Source organism: Camelus dromedarius, chromosome 10, assembly GCF_036321535.1.
Source record: "Camelus dromedarius isolate mCamDro1 chromosome 10, mCamDro1.pat, whole genome shotgun sequence".
NCBI lineage: Eukaryota > Metazoa > Chordata > Mammalia > Artiodactyla > Camelidae > Camelus > Camelus dromedarius.
Window position 1 is genome coordinate 33,002,736 of NC_087445.1, and position 20,862 is coordinate 33,023,597.

General features: G+C 39.4%; 1 protein-coding gene across 1 annotated transcript in view; it reads left to right on the forward strand.

Annotated features, from left to right (window-relative positions):
• The first annotated feature begins 1,390 nt into the window (after positions 1-1,390).
• The window catches only part of PUM3 (pumilio RNA binding family member 3), a 45,685-nt gene continuing 26,213 nt past the window's right edge, over positions 1,391-20,862 (forward strand). The window contains exons 1-12 of the mRNA XM_031449788.2: positions 1,391-1,447; positions 6,808-6,899; positions 7,858-8,073; positions 10,742-10,877; positions 11,480-11,555; positions 13,742-13,835; positions 14,108-14,174; positions 15,204-15,378; positions 16,321-16,424; positions 17,358-17,436; positions 19,468-19,566; positions 20,461-20,514. Coding sequence (XP_031305648.2) covers positions 6,815-6,899; positions 7,858-8,073; positions 10,742-10,877; positions 11,480-11,555; positions 13,742-13,835; positions 14,108-14,174; positions 15,204-15,378; positions 16,321-16,424; positions 17,358-17,436; positions 19,468-19,566; positions 20,461-20,514 — 1,185 coding nt within the window. The 5' untranslated portion in view covers positions 1,391-1,447; positions 6,808-6,814. The remainder of the gene's footprint in view (positions 1,448-6,807; positions 6,900-7,857; positions 8,074-10,741; positions 10,878-11,479; positions 11,556-13,741; positions 13,836-14,107; positions 14,175-15,203; positions 15,379-16,320; positions 16,425-17,357; positions 17,437-19,467; positions 19,567-20,460; positions 20,515-20,862) is intronic.

A 20,862-nucleotide genomic window follows, 5' to 3' on the forward strand; every position in this document is an offset into this window, starting at 1 on the left:
CTCCTCTCCATAACATGAGGGCAAAAGATCTATTCAACTGCTCTTATGAGACTTAAATGAGTTTCATCCAAACATACTTACAATACTTAAAGCAGACAGTAAGTCTTTATCAAACGTCTGTGTGCTGAGTAGTGGATAGCTGCCTGGGAAGTAATGATGGCCCCTCCTCTCAGGAAGCATAGTCTAGTGTGTTAACCAGCCTCAAACCTAATTCCTTAAGAGGCAGGAAACTCTGATCTGGAAGACAGTAAAATCTGATGCTCGAAACCCATGGGATCAAGTCCCATTTCTCAACTTTCCAGGTGGCCCTACAAAAGATATGTCAGTGTTCCAACCCCCAGAACCTATGAAAGTGATCTTACTTCAGAAAAGGATCTTGGCAGTTCTAATTTAGTAAGGTTCTCCAAATGAGATCGCCCTTGATTATCCTGATGGGCCTTAAATCCAATGACAAGTTTCTTTATAACACATAGAAGAGGAAAAGACATAGAAGAGAAAGTCATGTGAAGACAGAGGCAGAGACTGGAGTTATGCGGCCCAAACCAAAGAACGCCTGGAACCACTAAAAGCTTGAAGGGGGCAAAGAATTCTCCCCTTAAGCCCTCAGAAGGTGCACAACTTTACCAAAAGCGTGACTTCCGACTTCCAGACTCCAGAACTATTAAAAAATAAATTCCGTTGTTTGACCCGATCAAGTTTGTGGTGTGTTTCATCTGTAAAATGGGGATAACATCCTAATTACAGTCTCATTTCCTTAAATGGACACTTGGATAACTTCAGCCTGGAGGAATGCGCAGATATTTACAACCGCAAACATATCTTAAGCGCTTGTCCTGATCAATCACTGTGCTAGGCGCTTTCCATGTATGACTTAGACATCTCTATTTTACTGATCAGGGAACCAAAGCGCAGAGAAATTCAGTAATTTGCCAAATTTGCCACACAGCTAACCAGCGGAAAAAATCAGGATTACAATTCAAGCCCACTCCCGAGGTATCCCTTTAAAGCCCCACGCTAGACTGCCAGTAAGGATGCAAATGAACACACTCTAGCAGCGTTAACTATTTTAACCTCAGTTCCGGCTACAGAACAGCCACGCCAACCAAGTCTCCGCTTCCACAGTTGGTCAGCCCTCGCGAGAAGCCTCTCGCCGGAAGCGACAGGGTTAATGACGTCACTTTCAAGAGCCGCTATCACGTCCTCGCCCCACGGATGCTTTCAAGGGCCAAAACCCGCTATGGCGCAGCCCTCGCGCCTCTGGATGAGGTATAAATAGAAGCGGACCAATAGAAATGCCAAATTTCCGTTTTTCCAGCTAAGCCCCACCCCTTAACCCCAGTTCCGGGGCAGAAGAAGGGAAAACGAGGCTAGGGGGCGGGGCAAGGAGAGGAAGCGGAAGCCTAGGCGCGGCACTGAGACCCGCGCCTGTTTGGGCCACACGTGTGAGGTGAGTGCCGCGAGCTCTGTGGCTGCTCCCGGGAGGGCTTCGCCCCCTGCGTGGCCCTGGAGTGGGAAGGTCTCTTGGCTGGAGGTGTTCACACCTGTCACCTGCCGCGCAGTCTTCTGTGGCCTTTCCTACTCTAGGGGTTTGGGAGTTGACGGGAGCCTGGCGACAAAGGCAGGTTTTCAGCTCCTTTCCCTATCATGCTGCCTTGAGAGTGCTGGGTTAGCTTGAGCTACCTTCAGCCGCTAAAATCCTGGCCGGTGCTAGTCGCTCTCAACCTTTCTGTCTTGTGTTTGACAAACATCCACTCTGCGCCTGTTCGGTGCTGGGTGCCCAGTTTACCACCTGAATATACAGCTGCAAATTGTAAGCCCTGAGAAGAAAACGAGCTGGGTGCTGAGGTGGAGATTAGTCTGAGGGAGTGATTTTTAAACTGAGGACTAGAGCGTAGCGAGAGGCAACCCTGCAATCTGGAAGCCCAGGGAAAACCACTTTCAGCAGAGGCAGTAACTTGAGCTGAGTCCCTGAGGTGGCAGCTGTAGAAGGGGGACCAATGTAGTTGAATTAGAAATTCAGCGATACAAGGTACAGGGGTAGGGTGGGACGAGGCAGGGCTTTGAAGGCCACAGTGGGAGTTATGGTTTACTCTACGATAGAAAAATACTCCCATTTGTTAGAACACACTGAAGGCTTATAAGCAAGGGAGAAACACAGTAGGTCCTGGTCCTTTTTAGAAAATGTATAATAGTTTGGATTATTATTGGTTATATAGTTGGAGATTATTGATGATAGTTTGAATTAGGGTGGTGGTAGTGGAGATCGAAGTTGGTGGGTTACAGGTATTTTTAAAGGAGACTCAAGAAAATTTACTGAAGGACTGAATGTAGCAGACGAGGGACAGGAAAGTTAAGTCTCAGGTTTCTTCCTTGAGCAGTGGAGTGGATGATGTGCCACACCTGAAATGGGGAAGAATGGGGAGGGGAGAAATAGGTGAGGATGTTATTGTTTTGAATGAGGATTTTACTGTTTTGGGGTGGTTTGCAGTGGAAAGTTAAAGAACTGTGTTTTGGATCTCTTAAGTGTTAAGGTGTCTGGTAGACAAGTAAATGGAGATTTCAGGTAAGCAGATAGATACACAAGTCTGGAGCCCAAGGAGACATTCCTAAGGGAAAAATCGTTTGGAGCCCAGCATAGAAAGTCATGGAACTGGACAAGATCACATGGGGAGAAGTGTGGAGAGAGGGGAGAGCACTTGAGGAATGCCAGCATTTAGAGGTTGGGTATTGAATGTTCACTACTTTAAAAGTACAATGCTGAGTCTGCTGAGAGGAGTGAGAAAACATCAGTCATAGGTCCCTCGACCGATGGGAAATCTTGCTGTTTTCCTTCACAAGGCAGAATTGGGCTCTCAGCTCTGTGACTCTCTAAACACTTTATATATACTCAAGTTATAGTGCTTAATTATGTTGTGTTTCAATTTTCTGCTTGCTTGTCTCCTCTGTTAAACCACAATTTGGTTTTTTCCTATATGTTTTTAAAAACCCATCAGGTTTCTAGCACATAGTTTGTAGGTATTCACATTTCAAGTCCAAGGTGTTATAAGACGGCCATCAAAATATGCCATGGAGATAAGGAGAATCATTTGGGAGAAAAGGAAGTTGTATGGAGGAGGAATGGTAAGAAATTGTCAGTTAGTCTGGGTTTGAAGGATGCCTAGGATTTATATAAATGGAGAATGACTTTAAAGTTTGGTTCCTGAAAGAGAATAGTGAGGGAGTAAGGATGATTTAAGTGTGGTATTTGTGATGTGTGTAATTTTTGAATGACTGTGAATGCCAGACTGAGTTTGAAATACTTCCTATAGGCAGTGGGAAACTTGAAAGTGTTGGAGCAGAGAAATGGCGTGAAACAGATGTGTCAGTGGAAGGTTAATCTGGCAGCAGGGAGTAGATCATAGCTAAATGGGTCTAATGGCAGAAAACAATCTGAGAAAGAGATGAAGAGCCTAAGTGGGGTAATAGAGGGAAGGGGAAAAGAGGAAACAGTTTCAAAACACTGGAATGTGGTGGTTGGATGTGATAGTACTGGGTCCCCAAGAGTGCATTTTGCCAAGTGAAAGAAGCAAGACCCAAAAGGCTGTATATTGTCTTGTTCCATTTATATGATATTTTTGAAAAGGCACAAAACTAGAGGGGGAAAAAGCAGCAGTCACTACCAAGACAGGGTGATTGCAAAAGGGTCTCCACAGGGGACTTTTAGGAGTTGTGGAACAGTTCTCTAAGAGGCTGTGGTGGAGGATGCATGATTCTGCATTTGTCAAAATCAGCACTGTCCACCACAAACAATGGACTGGAATGTGCAGATGAAAGAAACCTCAGCTGACATATCTGGAAATGTAATGCAGACTGGGACAAAATGAATCTAACTGGTACAAATGTATAAAATAACCTTGCTGAAGGAGAGGAGGGAAACTGGTTGACCTGGGTAACTGGAAAACTGTGTCTTGAATGGATACTGTGAGGGAAAAGAAATAAAGAACTGTCAGTAAACACAGTATTTTAGTTGGTAAATTTGTTTCTCATGGAGGTACGGTTAGCAATTCTGAAACTACTTTACATGTCTTCTAGGACTGACCAATGCACAAATAAATCATAGATCCTAGGAGGCAGGTTTCTCACTGTCAAAGAAGTTACTAATAAGCAAGAGAGGAAGACTGGAATGAACCCTGTGGCTCGTGATTAGAGTTGGAGACATTAGTACAAACTTGCTTAATAGTTAGATATGAAATACAGGTTTGTGTGTACACAGAGGTTAGTTACATACGTACATTACCCAGCCCTGTCTGGTGAAAAGTTGTAGAAGCAGTGACATCCCAGTGACAAGCACACCTAGCTCTTACATCTCAGCAAAAGGAGCCAGAGTTCCTTCAAGAAATGGCTGATTTTAGGGCTCATGCAGGGAAAATAAAAGGTAAACTTGAAACAAGTGCCAAGAATTAAGGACATGCTGAAAAGAAAAAAGGATGGACCATGTCAAAAGGACACAGAAGCAACCTGAGAGATTTCAAAGCTGAAACAATTTGAGCAACAAAATAAAGATACTCTTAGTCTATAACCCAAGTAACAAAGTATCTGTGAGGCCATACTGATGTAAATAAGTGATTAAAGACATGAGAAGGAATGTATTTAATACAGGAGAAGGAATAAACTTTCCCTACAGAAGAATTCAAAATAATAAAGGAGATGTAACGGAGGGAAATAGAAAATCACCATTGAAACACCAAGACCCACTGGAGAATGCTGAAGTCAGTGGGGGACCAGGTATTTGCATGATCTCAAAATATATCATCCAAAATACTTATTAATTGCTGTGGGGATGTTCGTATATTGATTCAAATTCTTTAATACTCCCCCATCTAGGAAGTGGAGCTTATTTCCCCTCCCCTTCAATTTAGACTGAATTTAGTGACTTCCTTCTAATAAATAGAGTGTGGGAAGGGTAGCCTAGTAACTTTGCAGTGAAGAAACCTGGCAAATACTACTTTCACTAAGTAATCAAGGTTAATATCACTGGTCCTGTTGATACGATGCTCCCAACATGACGTGATGAGAAGGGCCCCTGCCTCTATGGTATTATTCCGCCAAATCTGTAACGCCAGTCAAATCATGAGAAGATGTCAGACAAACCACAGATGCAGGATGTTCTACAGAGTGCTGATCTCCATGAAACTGCCTCAGTCATGAGAAACAAAGACTGAGAAACTGCCACAGGTTGTTAGGAACTAAGACGATTTGATCATTAAATGCAGTGTATACTGGAACGGAATCAGGACATTAGTGGAAACACTGGCAAAGTCCAAATTCAGTAGTGTCATACTAGTGTTATTTCTCAGTTTTGGTAAATGCACCATGACCAGATTTTAACATTAGAGGAAGCTGTGGGGTATACTGGAATTTCCTGTTACCTTACCCAAGTCTTCTCTAAAACAAATTATATCAAAACAAACAGTTAAATAGACAGAGAAAATGTATCAGTGAATGAATTTGGGGAAACTACATGCACAGAAGAGCTGAGGGATGCAGATGTGGTTATGAAGGCCATAGTCAAGTGGTAAATTGACCCTGCAGTCGCTAATGTCCAAAGGAAATGGAGCAGTTCAGGGGCCATCCATTTTCCAGAATCATAGTAAAGCCTAGACTAAGAGCTGCTTTTTCCATAGTGTTCTTTGGATCCCTGCTGGTCCCTAGAGATGTTCCAGGAAAAACTGGTTCAACCGTGGTTGGAAAATCCCTGCATGCTTTAGCTTGTGCTTGGTGATAAATGGTTTAAAATAGCAGATTTAAAGAGTGCCCCCCCCCCTTTTTTTTACGAAGAAAGAAGCTTCATTCATTATTTTCATTTAACTCACTATTTCCCAAATATGTTTCACTCTGGAACTGTTTTTTTCTCATTTACCTATTTAGCTTGAGAAATTTGTTGTTCTTCAATGGAAAATTCTTGTGTAGGAATACCTGGAATTGTCTAGGGATCCCTAGCATCTTACTACAGAGGGTCAAATTCAGAAATTTAGAAATGAGTTGAATGTGCAACTTTGGAAGTTACAGAATATACAAATGAAGCATAGTAACTTTTGCTCGGGGTACAGTCTGCTGATTTCAGGAGCCTTGGGTAGCCGAAGAGGTATCTGTTGTTGCCCTGTGTTTGGTGGGGTCTCTGTACCAAGAAGTAACCTGTTAGGCAGATTAATTAAAAGGAAGTATGAAATATTTCAACAATCTTATTTTGGAGGTCATTGAGAATTACTTTGTTGCCTCTTAGAGAATTAACAAATTAAACATTTGAAGCTAGTTTTCTGTTTTCCCTACCTTGGGTTACATAGGAAACTTTTAGATAATCTTTCATTAAATTTGAATATGTGATGAGTACAATGTGTTTCTTGTTCCTGTCTTTTTAGGGTAGAGACCAAGAAATCAAATGGTAATACTGTCAGTTTGTCCTCAGAGTCTTCCACACAGGCTGTAGGAAATGCAAACACTGACAGTTGTATGGTGCTTAGTGTAAATAGTAGTCTATTTTTAGCCATTACTATTGCTAAAATGTTGCCTCCAAAACATCACACATTAGCCAAGATGTGTCTGTGTGTGTGTGTTCTTAGTTTTTGTATTGATACCGTGTTTATTTTCAGTTTTACAATCTTAGAAGCAGTGATTGCATAGTTCCTGGACTCCTGGTGCCTGTGATGTACGCAAATGATTTGTCCTGCATTTGTGATCTCAAGGAGTGCATGTAGCAATGACTACTTAATGACTTATTAGATGAGAGCAGTTCAGTGATCCTCTTTGGATTTTGTCTTTGTTTTACAGAGTTGCTATGATGGAAGTCAAAGGGAAAAAAAAATTCACAGGAAAAGGTACAAAGACATCACAAGAGAAAAACAGACTTCATAAAAACAATGGTAAGACAGCCAAAGCATGCTTCCCATGTGGTTGTTTTGGCCCTCGGAGGGAGGGGTTGGGATGAGGGGGCTTGTAGCAGAACAGCCAGGGTAAGTGGTGGGTGAGACCCCTTTCTCAGCTCGCGGTGCTGTTACCTCATGTTAGTCACACTAATTCATCACATTTTATTTTAACATTTGATAAATTGTGGCTAATTAACACACCGACTTGTAAACCAAATACTCTATCTCCAGGATTTCTCATTGTGATGTCTTTATTATTCCATCAGGTGTCAGTATTGCAAAATAGAAAAGTCAGCAATTGTGTAAATAACTAGTTTCCTAAACAGTCTTTGGTTTGTTTTTGTTTTAGTTTTTGTTTTTGTTTTTGTTTTCTTAGGGCATAGCTCTTGGAGTTTTCATCTCATTTGTTATGTACTTAATTTGCAAGCTTTGTTAACCAAAGATTTTTATCAGATAAAGTTTTTTCAAAGCCTATAAAGAAGTTTCCAAAACTAGAAATTTTGAAAAATAAACATTTTAAATTTGTCTATATGATATACTTTCTAAATTTTAAATGTTCATTTTATTCTTAGGCTGCTATTACATTACTGAACCGTGAATACACATGCACATATATACAAGACCTACAAAGACATATAAATAATATCTTGACCGTATGCCTATAACAGAAATATGGCTGACAACAGTTATCTCTAAAATTATGGGTAGTTTATATTATGTATTTCTCTACTTTGTAGGTTTTCTATAATGAACCTGTATTATAATTTTATGATCAAAGAAAGTTTTTAAATTTTGTTTTGATTTTTTTTTAAGTCCCCTTCTGCTCTATATTTGAGATTAAGACAAAGTAGGTTTCACTGAAGAGTGTGTAATTTTCTGTAGCATATACAACCCAGTGGATAAAAGATCTAGGCCCAGGGTCATTGAACTAATAATTACTTATTATTGTCACTAGATTCTGGTTCTTCGAAGACATTCCCAAAAAAAGTTGTTAAGGAAGGTGGACCTAAAATCACAGCTAAGAACTTCGAGAAGAGTGCCACAACACCTGGGAAAAAAGGTGTGAAGCAGTTCAAGAATAAGCAGCAAGGGGATGAAGTACCAAAGAACAACTTCCAGCAGGCGCGTAAGTTCAACAAGAAGAGAAAATTCCGGCCAGACAGTAAAAATGGTAAGGAGTAATCCTCTTAGCGTCGTTTCCGCAGAAGCCCTGCCTGCCTGAGCTGCTGCCTGAACCTTTGTCCACGGGGACCCCAGAAGTCCGTTAGGGACCTCCCATTCTTGTTCCTCGACAGGCAGTATTTGGAGTGGAGGTGGTTGTGGCACGGTAGGTAGGGTTAAAGAAGCGACAGAAGGCATCTTCTCTGGCCAAAATTGTTCTCTGGTGCTGAGAATTCCTTACTTCCTAGGCCCTTGCTAAATTACCCTAGCTGTGGAGTTGGGCCAAGTTGTAATGCTTTGTACGTTGGAACTGCAATAAAACATTCCTTTCTGTAGGCTTAAATTAATGAACTCGTTTATTCAACAAATAAATACTTGAATTTTCTATGCGCTGTCCTCAGAGATGGCGATAAAAATTCTTAGCCAGTAAAGGTGCGGGCCCCAGCTAACCAGCATGGAAGCTGGCCCTAAATAACCGCTGTGTCCCAGGTAGGTACCCACCTTGCTAGGGATGCCCCGGTAAACGAGAAGCGTGCGGCCTGCCGTATGTAGCCTAATATAGTCAGCCCAGCGGATGGCTCAGGCCTGGGGAGCAGTTCCAGGAAAGGTGTAGTATACTCGTGATGGGTTTGGCTTGAATTGGCTCAGGATAGGGTGCTGAGTGATCAGCAGTGTTGGCAGGCCTCCTATTTGTCTATTGAAACAAACTACTCGTCTCTTCATTAGGATGCTCAGGGGGTCATTTCTAACCCAGAGGCTTGCTGTCTGTTGTAGAGCCTGCCCTTGCTGTGCGTTGTCCTGCGCTGCACTCAGACAAGCAGTTTCCAGGTCCCCTGTGCTGACGTACACACACCTGCTCTGCAGCATTCTGAGAATTTCTCTGCTGTCTTTCATCCTCTTTTCCTCCCACATAGTGTATCCTTAACCCTGCTCCTGCCAACTGAGACCGCTGCCAGGGGGCCACGTTAGTCCAGTCCCTCAGCCCTGGTCCCTGCTCTCCGTGCTGCCTAGGGCCGCTCCCTGGAGGGACAGCAGCCTGAAGACAGGGAAGCGTTTCATTATTCCTCATTAGGCCTGTAGGATTCTTTCGTGCTCCAGCCCCCATCTCTCCTCCCCTTCTCTTTCTGCTTCCCTTTCCTAGCTTCCCTAGTAGGTCCTAAATCTTCCTTTCCAGCCTTGAGTTCTTGACACCTGCATTTTTAAACACACACATTCTTATCCTAATGTGGTATAGCCCTGCTTCCGTTTGCTGCAGCAGACCAGTTCCTGGCATCTCAAAATGGAACTCTGATTTTATTTTCTTATACTTTTATACCAGCAACTGAGGGGGATTGGATACCAGACATCCCCAGAGTTGTTTATATCTACTGCAGCCTAGCATGGCCTGTGTCAGGGGTGCCCATATGTCTGTGGAATTAAGTGAGCTCCGGATCAGTTACTATCCTCTGCTGTATAGTACCTGATGCCCTGATATTAATGCTAAATATGCCCTTTGTTGCCTGTAATTCTCCATTACCAGGCTGGGAATAAATGAGTAAGCAGTAAGGGGAGTAATTAAATACATGGTAGTATATTGTATGCTGTTAAAAATTATATTCTTGAGGAATATTTAGTTTCATGGAAGGATGCTTGCAACTTAACAATGTTTAAAGACACTAAGATTCTGAATTTTTAAAGAAAATTAATATAAAACATGCATAGGGAAGAAGGCAAGAAGAAAATGTTAATCCCTAGGTTTGAGGATTGTAGGAGAATTTTGTTTTTTACATTTTCCAAGCATTTTATAATGAGTGTAGTTTCTAATTAGAAAGGGAAGTATTTAGGAATAACTAATTCTCCTAAGAGTTCTTTGCACGGTCCTCATGTGAATAATGCCCATTTTATTAAGTTGTTGTTTTGCCTCATTGGGCTTTTTTATTCAGTTGATAAGTTACTCAGATGGTGAAGACAAAAAATAACAAATAGAATGATACCTGACATTTACGGCATGACCCTAACTGGAGAGAACTTAGGGGTTTTGATTGTGCACTGTCCTGGGTAAGAGACAGCAGAGACTGAAGTTTCTGGGTCATCTCTGGGCTTGAATCATGGCTCTGCCACCTAGGAGTTGTGACCTTGGACAAGTACTTAACTGCTTGATGCCTCTGTTTCCCCGACATGGAAAGGGATAATAAAAGTACGCACCTCACAGGGCTGTTAGAAGAATTAAATTGCTAAATGCGTAACAGCACTCAGAATAGTGAATTTTTGAATATTGTTTTTCCTATTGTAATTTGGACTAATTTTTGTCTTCATTGAAAACTGATTATACCTAAAGTCTGATTATTTTAATGGTCTAAAGTAAAATTTTATTTTACAGTTGAAAAAAGATGCTTAAAAATTTTTTAATTGCTTTTACAATCCTTTTAGTTTCCTTTTTTTGTTTTCTTAATAGGTACCCTGTTAAGAATCAATAAATAGGTGTTGAATGAATGAACAGTTGGTGTCAACCAAATTTAAAATGTGTAAACTGCTCAGAAAATGAAATAAAGTATAAGCTGATAGGGAGTGATGTTTTTCTCCTGGCTTCCACAATAAGTATTCATCTTGATTAGTGATTTCTGTGTGTACCGCATTTGTACTTGTTTATGGCACTGAGAATGTTAAATGAAATTGAAAATAATTTCTGTAATGACTAGAATCAGCAGCCAAGAAGCCCAAATGGGATGAATTCAAAAAGAAGAAGAAAGAGCTGAAGCAGAGCAGGCAACTCAGTGATAAAACCAACTATGACATTGTGGTTCGGGCAAAGCAGATCTGGGAGATCCTAAGAAGGTAATGCTACCTAATGGCGTCTTTATTAGGCCCTTTGAGGTGGTGGAGGAGTAACAGTGTCCCTTGTAAGTAGTGTGATGTCCTAAAATAAATGACGTAGCACTTGGGTTATTTAGGGAGTACTCAGACACTCCGGTAGAGGCATCGGTGTTCGGATGTCTGCCCATGGCAGAAATGTGTGGGATCATTAGGATGGTCGGGTCTGTTTATGAAAATGTATGAGAGTTAAAATGGGTTTGACATCCTTCCTGAAAAATTTCTGAGAAAATGAAGGACAATTTCTTAGCCGCTTGGTTTTGAAATAGTTGAGTATTTGGTGTCTTGGACTTGTTTTATTATTTTCTTTACTTTTGAAGTTCTGGCTGTCAAGATTTAGACTGATACATAAAATTATACCTTGTGAGATGAGTTTCAGCCTTTGAGAAAATTACTTTTCTCTGGCTGCTCTGAAATAGTAATTTTAGTGTCAAAGGTTTGCTGCCTTTGAAGTGAAAATCATACCGAAGTAGGTGAACATACATAGGCTGGTATGGTGTTTAGTTTGGGGTGTTTAAAATAATGTCTTTACTTAGGCTGTGTTTTCTACCTCTTCTCATTTATAGAAAAGACTGTGACAAAGAAAAAAGAGTGAAGTTGATGAGTAATTTGCAGAAGTTGATTCAAGGGAAAATTAAAACTGTAAGTAGATGCAGTTTTAACAGTTGAAACTGACTCACTCTCAGTAAAGGGTAGTTGACTATTCATGACAGGTGAAATTGGTTTTGTCCTTAATGTATTTGGGCTCAATTTTCAAATACCTTTTATAATACTGACTAAAAAATTTAATAGTGAGGGAGGGGCCTTATTGCTGGGAAACTGTAAAAAGACTGAAGTATTTGGCTGTTCATTTTTAAATAGTTTACTTAAAGTAAGTCAGTGTTCTTTTAGAGTTGTCTTTAGGGATTTATTAGTTCAGCAGTATTTGTTGGAGTGTCTTGTGTGAACTCTTCACACTTTTGTACATTCCAAGTTGCTGGCTATTTTGTGTATGTGATATGAACGTATGATTACTTTCTTTTCTTCCCTGCTTTTATAAGCATCATGCAAAGATGTTTAATAAATTTGGGAGTTCTAAAGTGATTTTCATTGTTGCTGTTTAGTCCTGTTTTATAGTAAACTTCTGTTGACTCTTGTATATTTGGATAAATACTTAGTGATACTCACTTGTTAGCCAACAGACTCAGTATCTTTGGAGACCCTGGAGGGCAGTCTTTGCCAAACCATGTACATGGGTCTAACCAGATGTTGTGTTGCAGTTTGAAGGACTGTCTTAAAATAGCAAGCTCCCAGCTGCTGCTTCCTTACAAAGCCAGCAAGATCATTTTAGGATAGAACTCCTCATCTCTAGCAGTAGTCTGTTATCCTCAATTTACAAATAATTTGCGCTCAGGATCCTTCCCCAGTTACTGTTAGGTTATTAGTGCATTCCCATAGACTTGGGACTGAGTCTGGTATTCACATCCTCACTCTGCTCTTTAGAATACATGTGCCTTTGGACAATAACAGCCTGTTTATTGATTATTTGCTGTGTGCTGGGAATTATGCTAACCAGTGCATATTTTGTGTCCTTTAACTTAAGTCATCATCCCTATTAGACATTTGATACATCTGGACTCAGGGAAGTTAAGTTTCACCCCCAGGATCACAAGGGTAGCAAGTTATTTAACTTTTCATAAATTTTATTTTCTCATCTATAAAGCGCCAATAACAACAACCCTCTTTTAAAGTTGCTTTGAGGTCTCAATGAGAGAAATATACTTAAAGCACATATGTTGGTTATATAGTAGGTAATCAATATATGCACAAAACAGCCTTTTTTTAAAGAAATTATTTTTTAAGTTTTATCAAAAATGTTTATGCAAATCTCCCGTAAGGAAATTCTGAAATCCATGATTTTGGGTGAAGATACACCTTCGCCTTCTGTTTTGTTAGAATTTAAAAATTTGAAGACAGAGCAACAAATAATAAACACTATTAAAGTAGACTCTTAACATAGCATATAAAAATTGTGTATGACTTATTATTTGTAGTTATCATTTTAGAAAACTGATCAGCAGGTCCTTCAGTGAGGATCTGATCTGTCCAATAACTGTGAAGGGGATTAGACTGGAAAGTCAGATTTGAAATAAACAACTTTTCTAGAAATAAAACTGAATATATGTTCAGGGGTTATTATGAAAACGTAAGAATTGAAGTGGTTAGCTCATAATGTGATTGCCCCTTTGTGTCTAGATGTAATTATTTATGTAGTGGGACTTTGGCTGCCAATGCCAAACATTCTTACACCATTTATGTCTTAAAAAAAAAAAGATCGAAAAAGGAAGAAAAAAAGAAACCATCAGGGAGAACCTGCAGCCTTGTTAGACCGATTTTTCTGTAGCGATAATTGTCATGTATAAAAAACAACAGTAACAATAAAGCGACAAATCATTATTATTGAGAAAAAAACCAGAAAATAGAATTATTGAATTGGAAAAGTCCTCTTTTAGGGAAAGTAACTTTCAGAGAAATGAGAAATGCAGTGTGTATAATCACTGGGTAGGTTTGGTTTGGCTTTAATTATAACGATAGAATCTTGCAAGATAGTTAAATCCCTCCCTGTCTCAGTGCCATTATGGTAGGCGGCCAAGCCAAAGAATGCCATTCTGTACAATTAAAACAAGAATTTCTTCTCTGAAGTAACCTAGGTTTGATTAGCCATGAAGATCCTACTTTTTTTCCTAACAGGGAATTCTTAAAGAGGCAGTAGCACAACATAAATAAGATGACAAAAAAGTACGTCTTCAGGGAAAATTAATCTAAAGACGCCAACTGTTTTCCTGCAGATTGCCTTTGCACATGATTCAACTCGAGTGATCCAGTGTTACATTCAGTATGGCAACGAAGAGCAGAGAAAACAGGCTTTTGAAGAACTGCGAGGTATTCTATATTGAAGATAATTGTGTAACCATTTGTGGAAACTAGCTTGTCTACTCTTGAAATAACCAAGACTGTCCTGGGACAGAATTCTCTTGAGAGGAAGCTGTGTGACTTCTGCCAGACCAGTTCTGTTTTTATTTGTTCTTTGCCTGGAACAAATAGAGAGTTAACTTGTTTGTGGTCCCAGGATTGTGTGTTTATGTGGTTCTGTCCTTGATTCTGGAGGACTGAAGTGAGGTTATCTAATCATTGTAATGTGTTTTGTTTTTCAGGTGATTTGGTAGAATTAAGTAAAGCTAAATATTCCAGAAATATTGTTAAGAAATTTCTCATGTATGGGTGAGTTGTTTTATTTATAAAATATATTTTTACTAGTTTTTTAAAGGTGTGGATAGCAATTGTGTGCAAATAAATGTTACTTAAAAGCCTGTGATTCTGACAGTAGCTTTAGCAGATGCTTGTGATGTTTCCAGGGAGTGTAGTCTTCAGAACAATGATTGAAATTAGTGTAGAATGGAGCCACTGCCTTTAGCATCCTTATGAGTCTATTGTGAAGCCCTGGAAGAAGAGAAATGGTTGTGATGAACTTGTGATTAGTCACCAGTTATTTCAAGGGTGGAGTGTTGGGGATGGGGGAGGGGTAGATGAGTAAACTCAGAGGCAGGGTCACTGGGTTAGGAAGTGTCAGGATGGGAGGATTTCCTAAATTAGGTGGAATTGATACTTGTCTTCCCTTCTCAAGTATAATAAGGTGACAGAATACATTAACCAACAATGAAATGTGTAGTTAACAAATTTTTAATAACTGTATTCCTGACTAGAATTATTGGCTGCTTGATTGTTTTAGGATGGAATAGAAATACTTGTCATTAAGTCTTTTAAGAATCCTAGAATATATTCTATTCATATTTTCCTGCATCTTTGACTTTTACCTTCTCCTTTTCTCCTTCTACCCTACTTCTTTCATGCTGAACAATTTAATCACGGGAGCTGTCATTTACTGAGTGCTTCCTGTGTGCTAGTTCCAGTTCTCAGTGCATCTGAACTCATTTATCCTCCCATCAGCCTTATTGCTTCTGTTTTACGACTGAAGACACTGAGGTGCAGGGAGGTCCAGTAACCTGCCTAGGGTCTCTCAGCTGGGAAGCAGCTAGCTTTCAAACCTAGGCAGGCTGGCCCCTGAGTCACTTAGAAAGCTTGAGGTAGAAACGCAGGGCAACTTGATGTTCCTTCTCGTAGCATGTCTCTAGGTTAGACGCCCCACGCACACAATGATGAGTTGGTCTTAAGAGAAGTAAGTTATGTTTTGTTGCCTCCCAACTTTTCTCCTTCTATCATGATCTTTTCCCACGGTTACGTTGGGTTCAGGAGTAAAGCACAGATCGCGGAGATAATGAGAAGTTTTAAAGGCCACGTGAGGAAGCTGCTGCGGCACGCGGAAGCGTCAGCCATCGTGGAGTACGCCTACAATGACAAAGCCATCTTGGAGCAGAGGAACATGCTGACAGAAGAGCTCTATGGGAACACGTTTCAGCTCTACAAGGTGATGTTGCAGGGCGTTCTTCCCAGAGTGCTTACTTCTTCTGTATGCTGTTGTTTTCACAATGTATTTTCACTTTGGTTGGTCCTTTAAGAGACTCTCATACCCTTTATTCTCTGGGATTATTTTAGTCTCTGGTGTAATGAGCAGGTGATCGTACAATTCCTCCTCCCAGAGCACCGTCTTTCAATCCCCTGTAAGTTAAACTGCTCTTGCTTCTACTTCCCGAGTACTCTGTGTAATGCTTCAGTACGTCTGTTTCTACAGTCAGATAGACCAAGGAAGAAGATTCTTAATAGTCAGTGAAGCTTTGTCAGCACTCCCTGACCAGCTCTGGTTGAATCAAGCTCCCTGTCACTACCTTCTCCTGTGTTTCTCCACGTTGTATCCAGGGAGGAACCAGAGTAGGGAGACCCAACAACCTTGGATTTAGTACAAGGCCAGTAAAGGGACTGGGACAGTTAAAGCATCTCTTTCAGTCCTTAAGACACAAATACACACGTTTATCTCAAGAGTGATGGATTAATTCCTGGGTTGCCTCTTCTAATCAGGTTCAGCTCCTAGGTTGAACTTAGTGCTCTGTTTCTTTTGTACCAGTCAGTATAAGAATATCCAGCTCATTACAGAACAAACACATAGTGGCAAGAATTTGTTAACTGACTGCTTGATCTCGTGATTAGGTACGTGCTAGATGCTTGGCAGGTATGTACTGGCTGGTTGAGTTGGTTTGTTACTCAGCTTTGCTCTGTGGGTACATTGGTGGGTGTACAGACAGGATGAGATAATCAAGAATTTCTCCTTGAGGGTATCTGCTGCCGGGCTCTTGTTACGTAAATATGGGAGATCTGAAAATTATTTTAAGTTTATGTAAAATGACTGATTTTCTTTGTTCTGAAGTTGAAGAAACTTGATTAAATTTAGAGGGGTTTGATTTTTCTTTTGCAGTCAGCAGATCACCCAACACTGGACAAAGTATTAGAGGTACAGCCAGAAAAACTAGAGCTTATCATGGATGAAATGAAACAGATTCTAACGCCCATGGCCCAAAAGTAAGAAAGCTGTTTTTGTTTTGTCTTAACAAATGGCATTCACAGGAAGAAAGTTTTATATAGCCTTTTCTATAGAAAAGGTGGATGGTTTCCCAGTTACAGTCAGTTATTTAAATCGGATTGTGGGACATAAAAGCCCCTGCGCATGGTTGTCTTAGCATCTGTGCCACAGAGGAGTGGTTTGGGCATGGCCTCTGGAACCAGACTTGCTGGTGTGAATCCTCAGTTATTCACTATGTGACCTTGAGCAACTTAACCTCTCTGTGCCTCCGTTTCCATATCTATAAAATTGGGATAATAATAGTACATATTTCATAGAATTTTATGAGGATTAAATGGGTTAATACTTCCAGAATGCTCAGAACAGTGCTTTACCATTAAAAACAACATGTTTTGCCATCTGCTTGGGTACTCCGTGTGTACTTGAAGTCTTTGGTGCCTCTACTGTACCCCTGAATTCACCGAGTGTCACACCAGGAGGCGTGGATCAATTAGGCATTGTGGCAGTTGCTGCCACTAGACTGATCTATTCAGGTTTTAACTGCTAAAATTATTTTGTGAAACTAACCCACATAAAGGAGGCTTGTCGAAAAGAAAATAGCTATTAAAAAAAAAAGTCCAAATGTGGATTTCTCTTTACATGTGCAGTATTAGGTAAAAGAATATGGGTGTCCTTATTTAAGAAAGTCGAGTGTGTTTTGAATAATTTCATGTTTGACAGTTAGATACTAGATGACACTAAATATTTTTAATAGTCCAGGTTTTTATTTTAAGTCTTAGTATTGCTAAAGATACAGTCTATCGTATGCCAGATTACACTCACTAAAACCATTTCACTTGTTTTGAATATTTCAGGACAACCAAGGTTACCTACCTCTGTATTATTGCAGTGCCAGATCTGATGTATTTTCTTTTCTTTTCTTCTGTTTTCAGGGAAGCTGTGATTAAGCACTCACTAGTGCATAAAGTATTCTTGGACTTTTTTACCTATGCACCCCCAAAGCTAAGATCAGTAAGTTCTTGGTTTTGGTTTTAAACTGGAGGGAGAGCTGTGTGAAAAAGTGAAATACTGCTTTGATGTATATTGGCTTTTGAAAATTTTAAAGAATTATTTTCTTATTTAGGAACGATAATACACTAAATTTCCTTTGAACATGTCTGCTAATTCCGTTTAGCTTTTTTGCCAGAAGACACTAGAATTGACCATAGTTTTATCAATTTCATTGAATTGTTATACTTTAATTGTAATCCAGAGAGTATCCTCTAGCTTAACCTAACCAGAAAATTAACTAACTAACACATTGGAGGAATATTCAGCATTCAGGGAGTTTGAAATTCACCTGTGTTGATACCAAAAAAATTTATGTTGACTTTAAGAGGTTAGGGGAGGACACTAGGTAAAACTAAATGGACCATGAAAAACTGGACCTTATATGAGAGTGAAGGTAAATTGCACTGCCCTTCAAGACAGTGATGGGACTGCAGATGAGAATTCATTTTGTCCTCTGATACTTGCTTGCCTTATCATTACTGTGAACTCATTGTCAATTTGTTCTCATTCTGATAGTAAGTAATAACCAAAAAATAAGACTCACTTTTTAAAAAAATATACCAGGTTAAACATTCATAGGAATTTTGACCCTCTCAAAACTGACATGCAAAATAGTTTTCCAAGAGCAGGCACCTACCTAAGAATGCTGCTGCTTCCCTTTGGGGGATTTCCCATTCCTGCACAGCATAGATCTCAAAGTTCTAGATTTACTGAGGCAGGAGTTTATTCTCAGAACTGAGAAAAATGATCAATTGAATATGTTCAGTAGTGGAAAGACTTTATCTTGTTAGTATTGAATGTGTTTTAGTAATCGCAAAAAATCATTGGGAACTTAGTGTGAATGTAAAGTAATCAGACAAATCTTTCTGGCCCTGGGGCTTTTTCAAAAGGAGACTTAAAAAACCTTTGGAGATAAGGGAAGCATAATTAGAATATATATATAACTCGCCAGTTGGATAACTTTGAAGAGATTCATAAGTTTAGGTATGTAAGCTGAAAGCTGCATTCTTGAGATTCATCCTTGCTAAGGATTATAAAATAGTTAAGGGTGAAATTGCCCATTCCTTATTGATCTACCTTTCTCCCTCCTGGCAGGAGACTTTGTAATAAATTAATGATTGGATTTTTACTAAAAGTTCTTTGGTAAGTGAAGGCCTAGGCTCAGTGTTACTACAGAGATTAGTTCTTCGAGAAATGTTAAGTGTCTTTATTGTGAATTACTAATACGATTTCCAGAGGTAATCCAGTGATAAACTAAAAAAGAAAATCTTTTTCGGCCAGAAATTAGTGTTTTGGTTTTCTTTTTTTTTTTTTTTTTAACATTTTTTATTGATTTATAATCATTTTACAATGTGTCAAGTGTTTTTGTTTTCTCTTCATCATATATTTGACTCTTTTAGGGAAGAGTTTGTTTATTTCATCTGGCTTTTCTGTTAAAAACTCCCTTCCTTCTCCAGCCAACTCTTAGATTTTTTTTTTTTTTTTGAAAAATTTAGAATGTACTATACGCATACACTTGACCCCTGAACAGTATGGGAGTTGGGGGTGCTGACACTCCCATCCACCACCAGTCAAAAAATCCATGTATAATCAATCAGCCCTCCCATCAGCATTTCCGATTGTGGATTTACCCAGCCGCAGATCGTGTCGTGTTGTCATACGTGCTTACTGAAAAATATCCACATATAAGTGGACCCACGTGGCTCAAACCACATTTGAGGGTCCACCCTACATAGTTTTTTGAATAGTCATTGGTAAAACTCAGGTATTTTAATAGAAATTGACTGTCAGCAGTATTTGCTGCTTTTAATGGAAAAGAATGTTTCCAGAAAGAAGTTGCATGTTTGCATGCCTATCTACAGAAGTAAAAATTAAAATATTTACTACGTATACTTTCTTCCTTTCATTCTCTGTACATAACTGCTCCTTAGTAGACAGATTTTGAAAAGGCAGAAAGAGTAAACCAAAGCGCTGACTGCATTTATCCCGCAGGAAATGATTGAAGCCATCCGAGAAGCAGTGGTGTACCTGGCGCACACGCACGATGGCGCCAGAGTGGCCATGCACTGCCTGTGGCACGGCACGCCCAAGGTAAGCGTGTCAGTCAGGGCTTGGCTTGCCTTTTCTCCGACTTCCAGTCTCCTTTGGCTTTTGTGCTGTTCTGCATAAAAGCATTACCTTTGCAAAGTTGTGCCTCAGGAACTCACTGAAATCGGCTCCACTTTGGACCGTGTGATTCTCCTCTACTGGGGTCTTCCTTAAAAAGTTTGAAAACCTTGAGCTGTCATTGTACGGGCAGGGCTCTGTCATACAAGTGAGCACAGTGTTTCTGTTAGGCTTAAGAGTATAGAAGTTGTGGTACCTGTCAGGCTCTTTGATTCCTCATTTACTGATCTTGTTGCCCAGAAGGGAGAGGAAGGAGAAGATACTGAACAGCCACAGGTGTGCTCCTGTGGGTCTTCAGTACTTTGAGGGAAAAGGTAAAGATGTGTATTAATTACAGACGTTTAACAGAAATGATCCTCTTTTCCTTGATCAGTATAATTCTGCCTTTGAAAGACAGTTGTACTTGGTCTACTTTTTAGATTAATGCAAATTTAATTTACCTTCAACAAATAATGTATTGAATGCCATCTGTATGCTAGACCTGTATGCATTTGAAATCAGTTCAGACCTTGGAATAGGGGAGCTCAGTTCTTATTCTAAGAGGAGCTTGTTTCACTAGGTTTGCCTGGCAACTAATAATTTTATGGTTCCATATTTATGTCTCAATGGGTTGTCACATGTGGGTCTAAGATTAGAATAACTCTGAGCGGGTTTGTTACAGTATGTTACATTTTTTTTGTTCTGACTGAATAACTATTTTCACTAATGAAAATTATGCAACTCTGATGAATGTTTAATGTTATAAATAATTTTTAACTACAAAATACTGTACTCTATAACTAAATCTATAAGTTCATTGAGACATTTTTCTTTTTTAAGGACAGGAAAGTGATTGTGAAAACAATGAAGACTTATGTTGAAAAGGTGGCTAATGTAAGTATAGTAAGACTGCGTATTTCTTTTAATTATTTTTCATGGTAAAAAGAATCTCTTATAGAAAATTTGAAAAATTGAGAAGAAAATCCAATAAGAAAATTACTTATTTTGTTACATCCTGTTTCTATGCATGTGCATGTATTTTATATATTATTAAATTTACACAAAATGAAATTTCTCCTCTTTTTATTTACATTGTACTGTGACAATTTTCCGTTTTTATTAGGTATTTTTTGAAGACCTGATATTTAGTCTCTAGGTAAATTGTACCTCAGAAAGTTGTTACCAATTTTCATTACCACCAAAAACAACAGAAAGTGAAATTTGTCTCTTTTTCTTAGATTA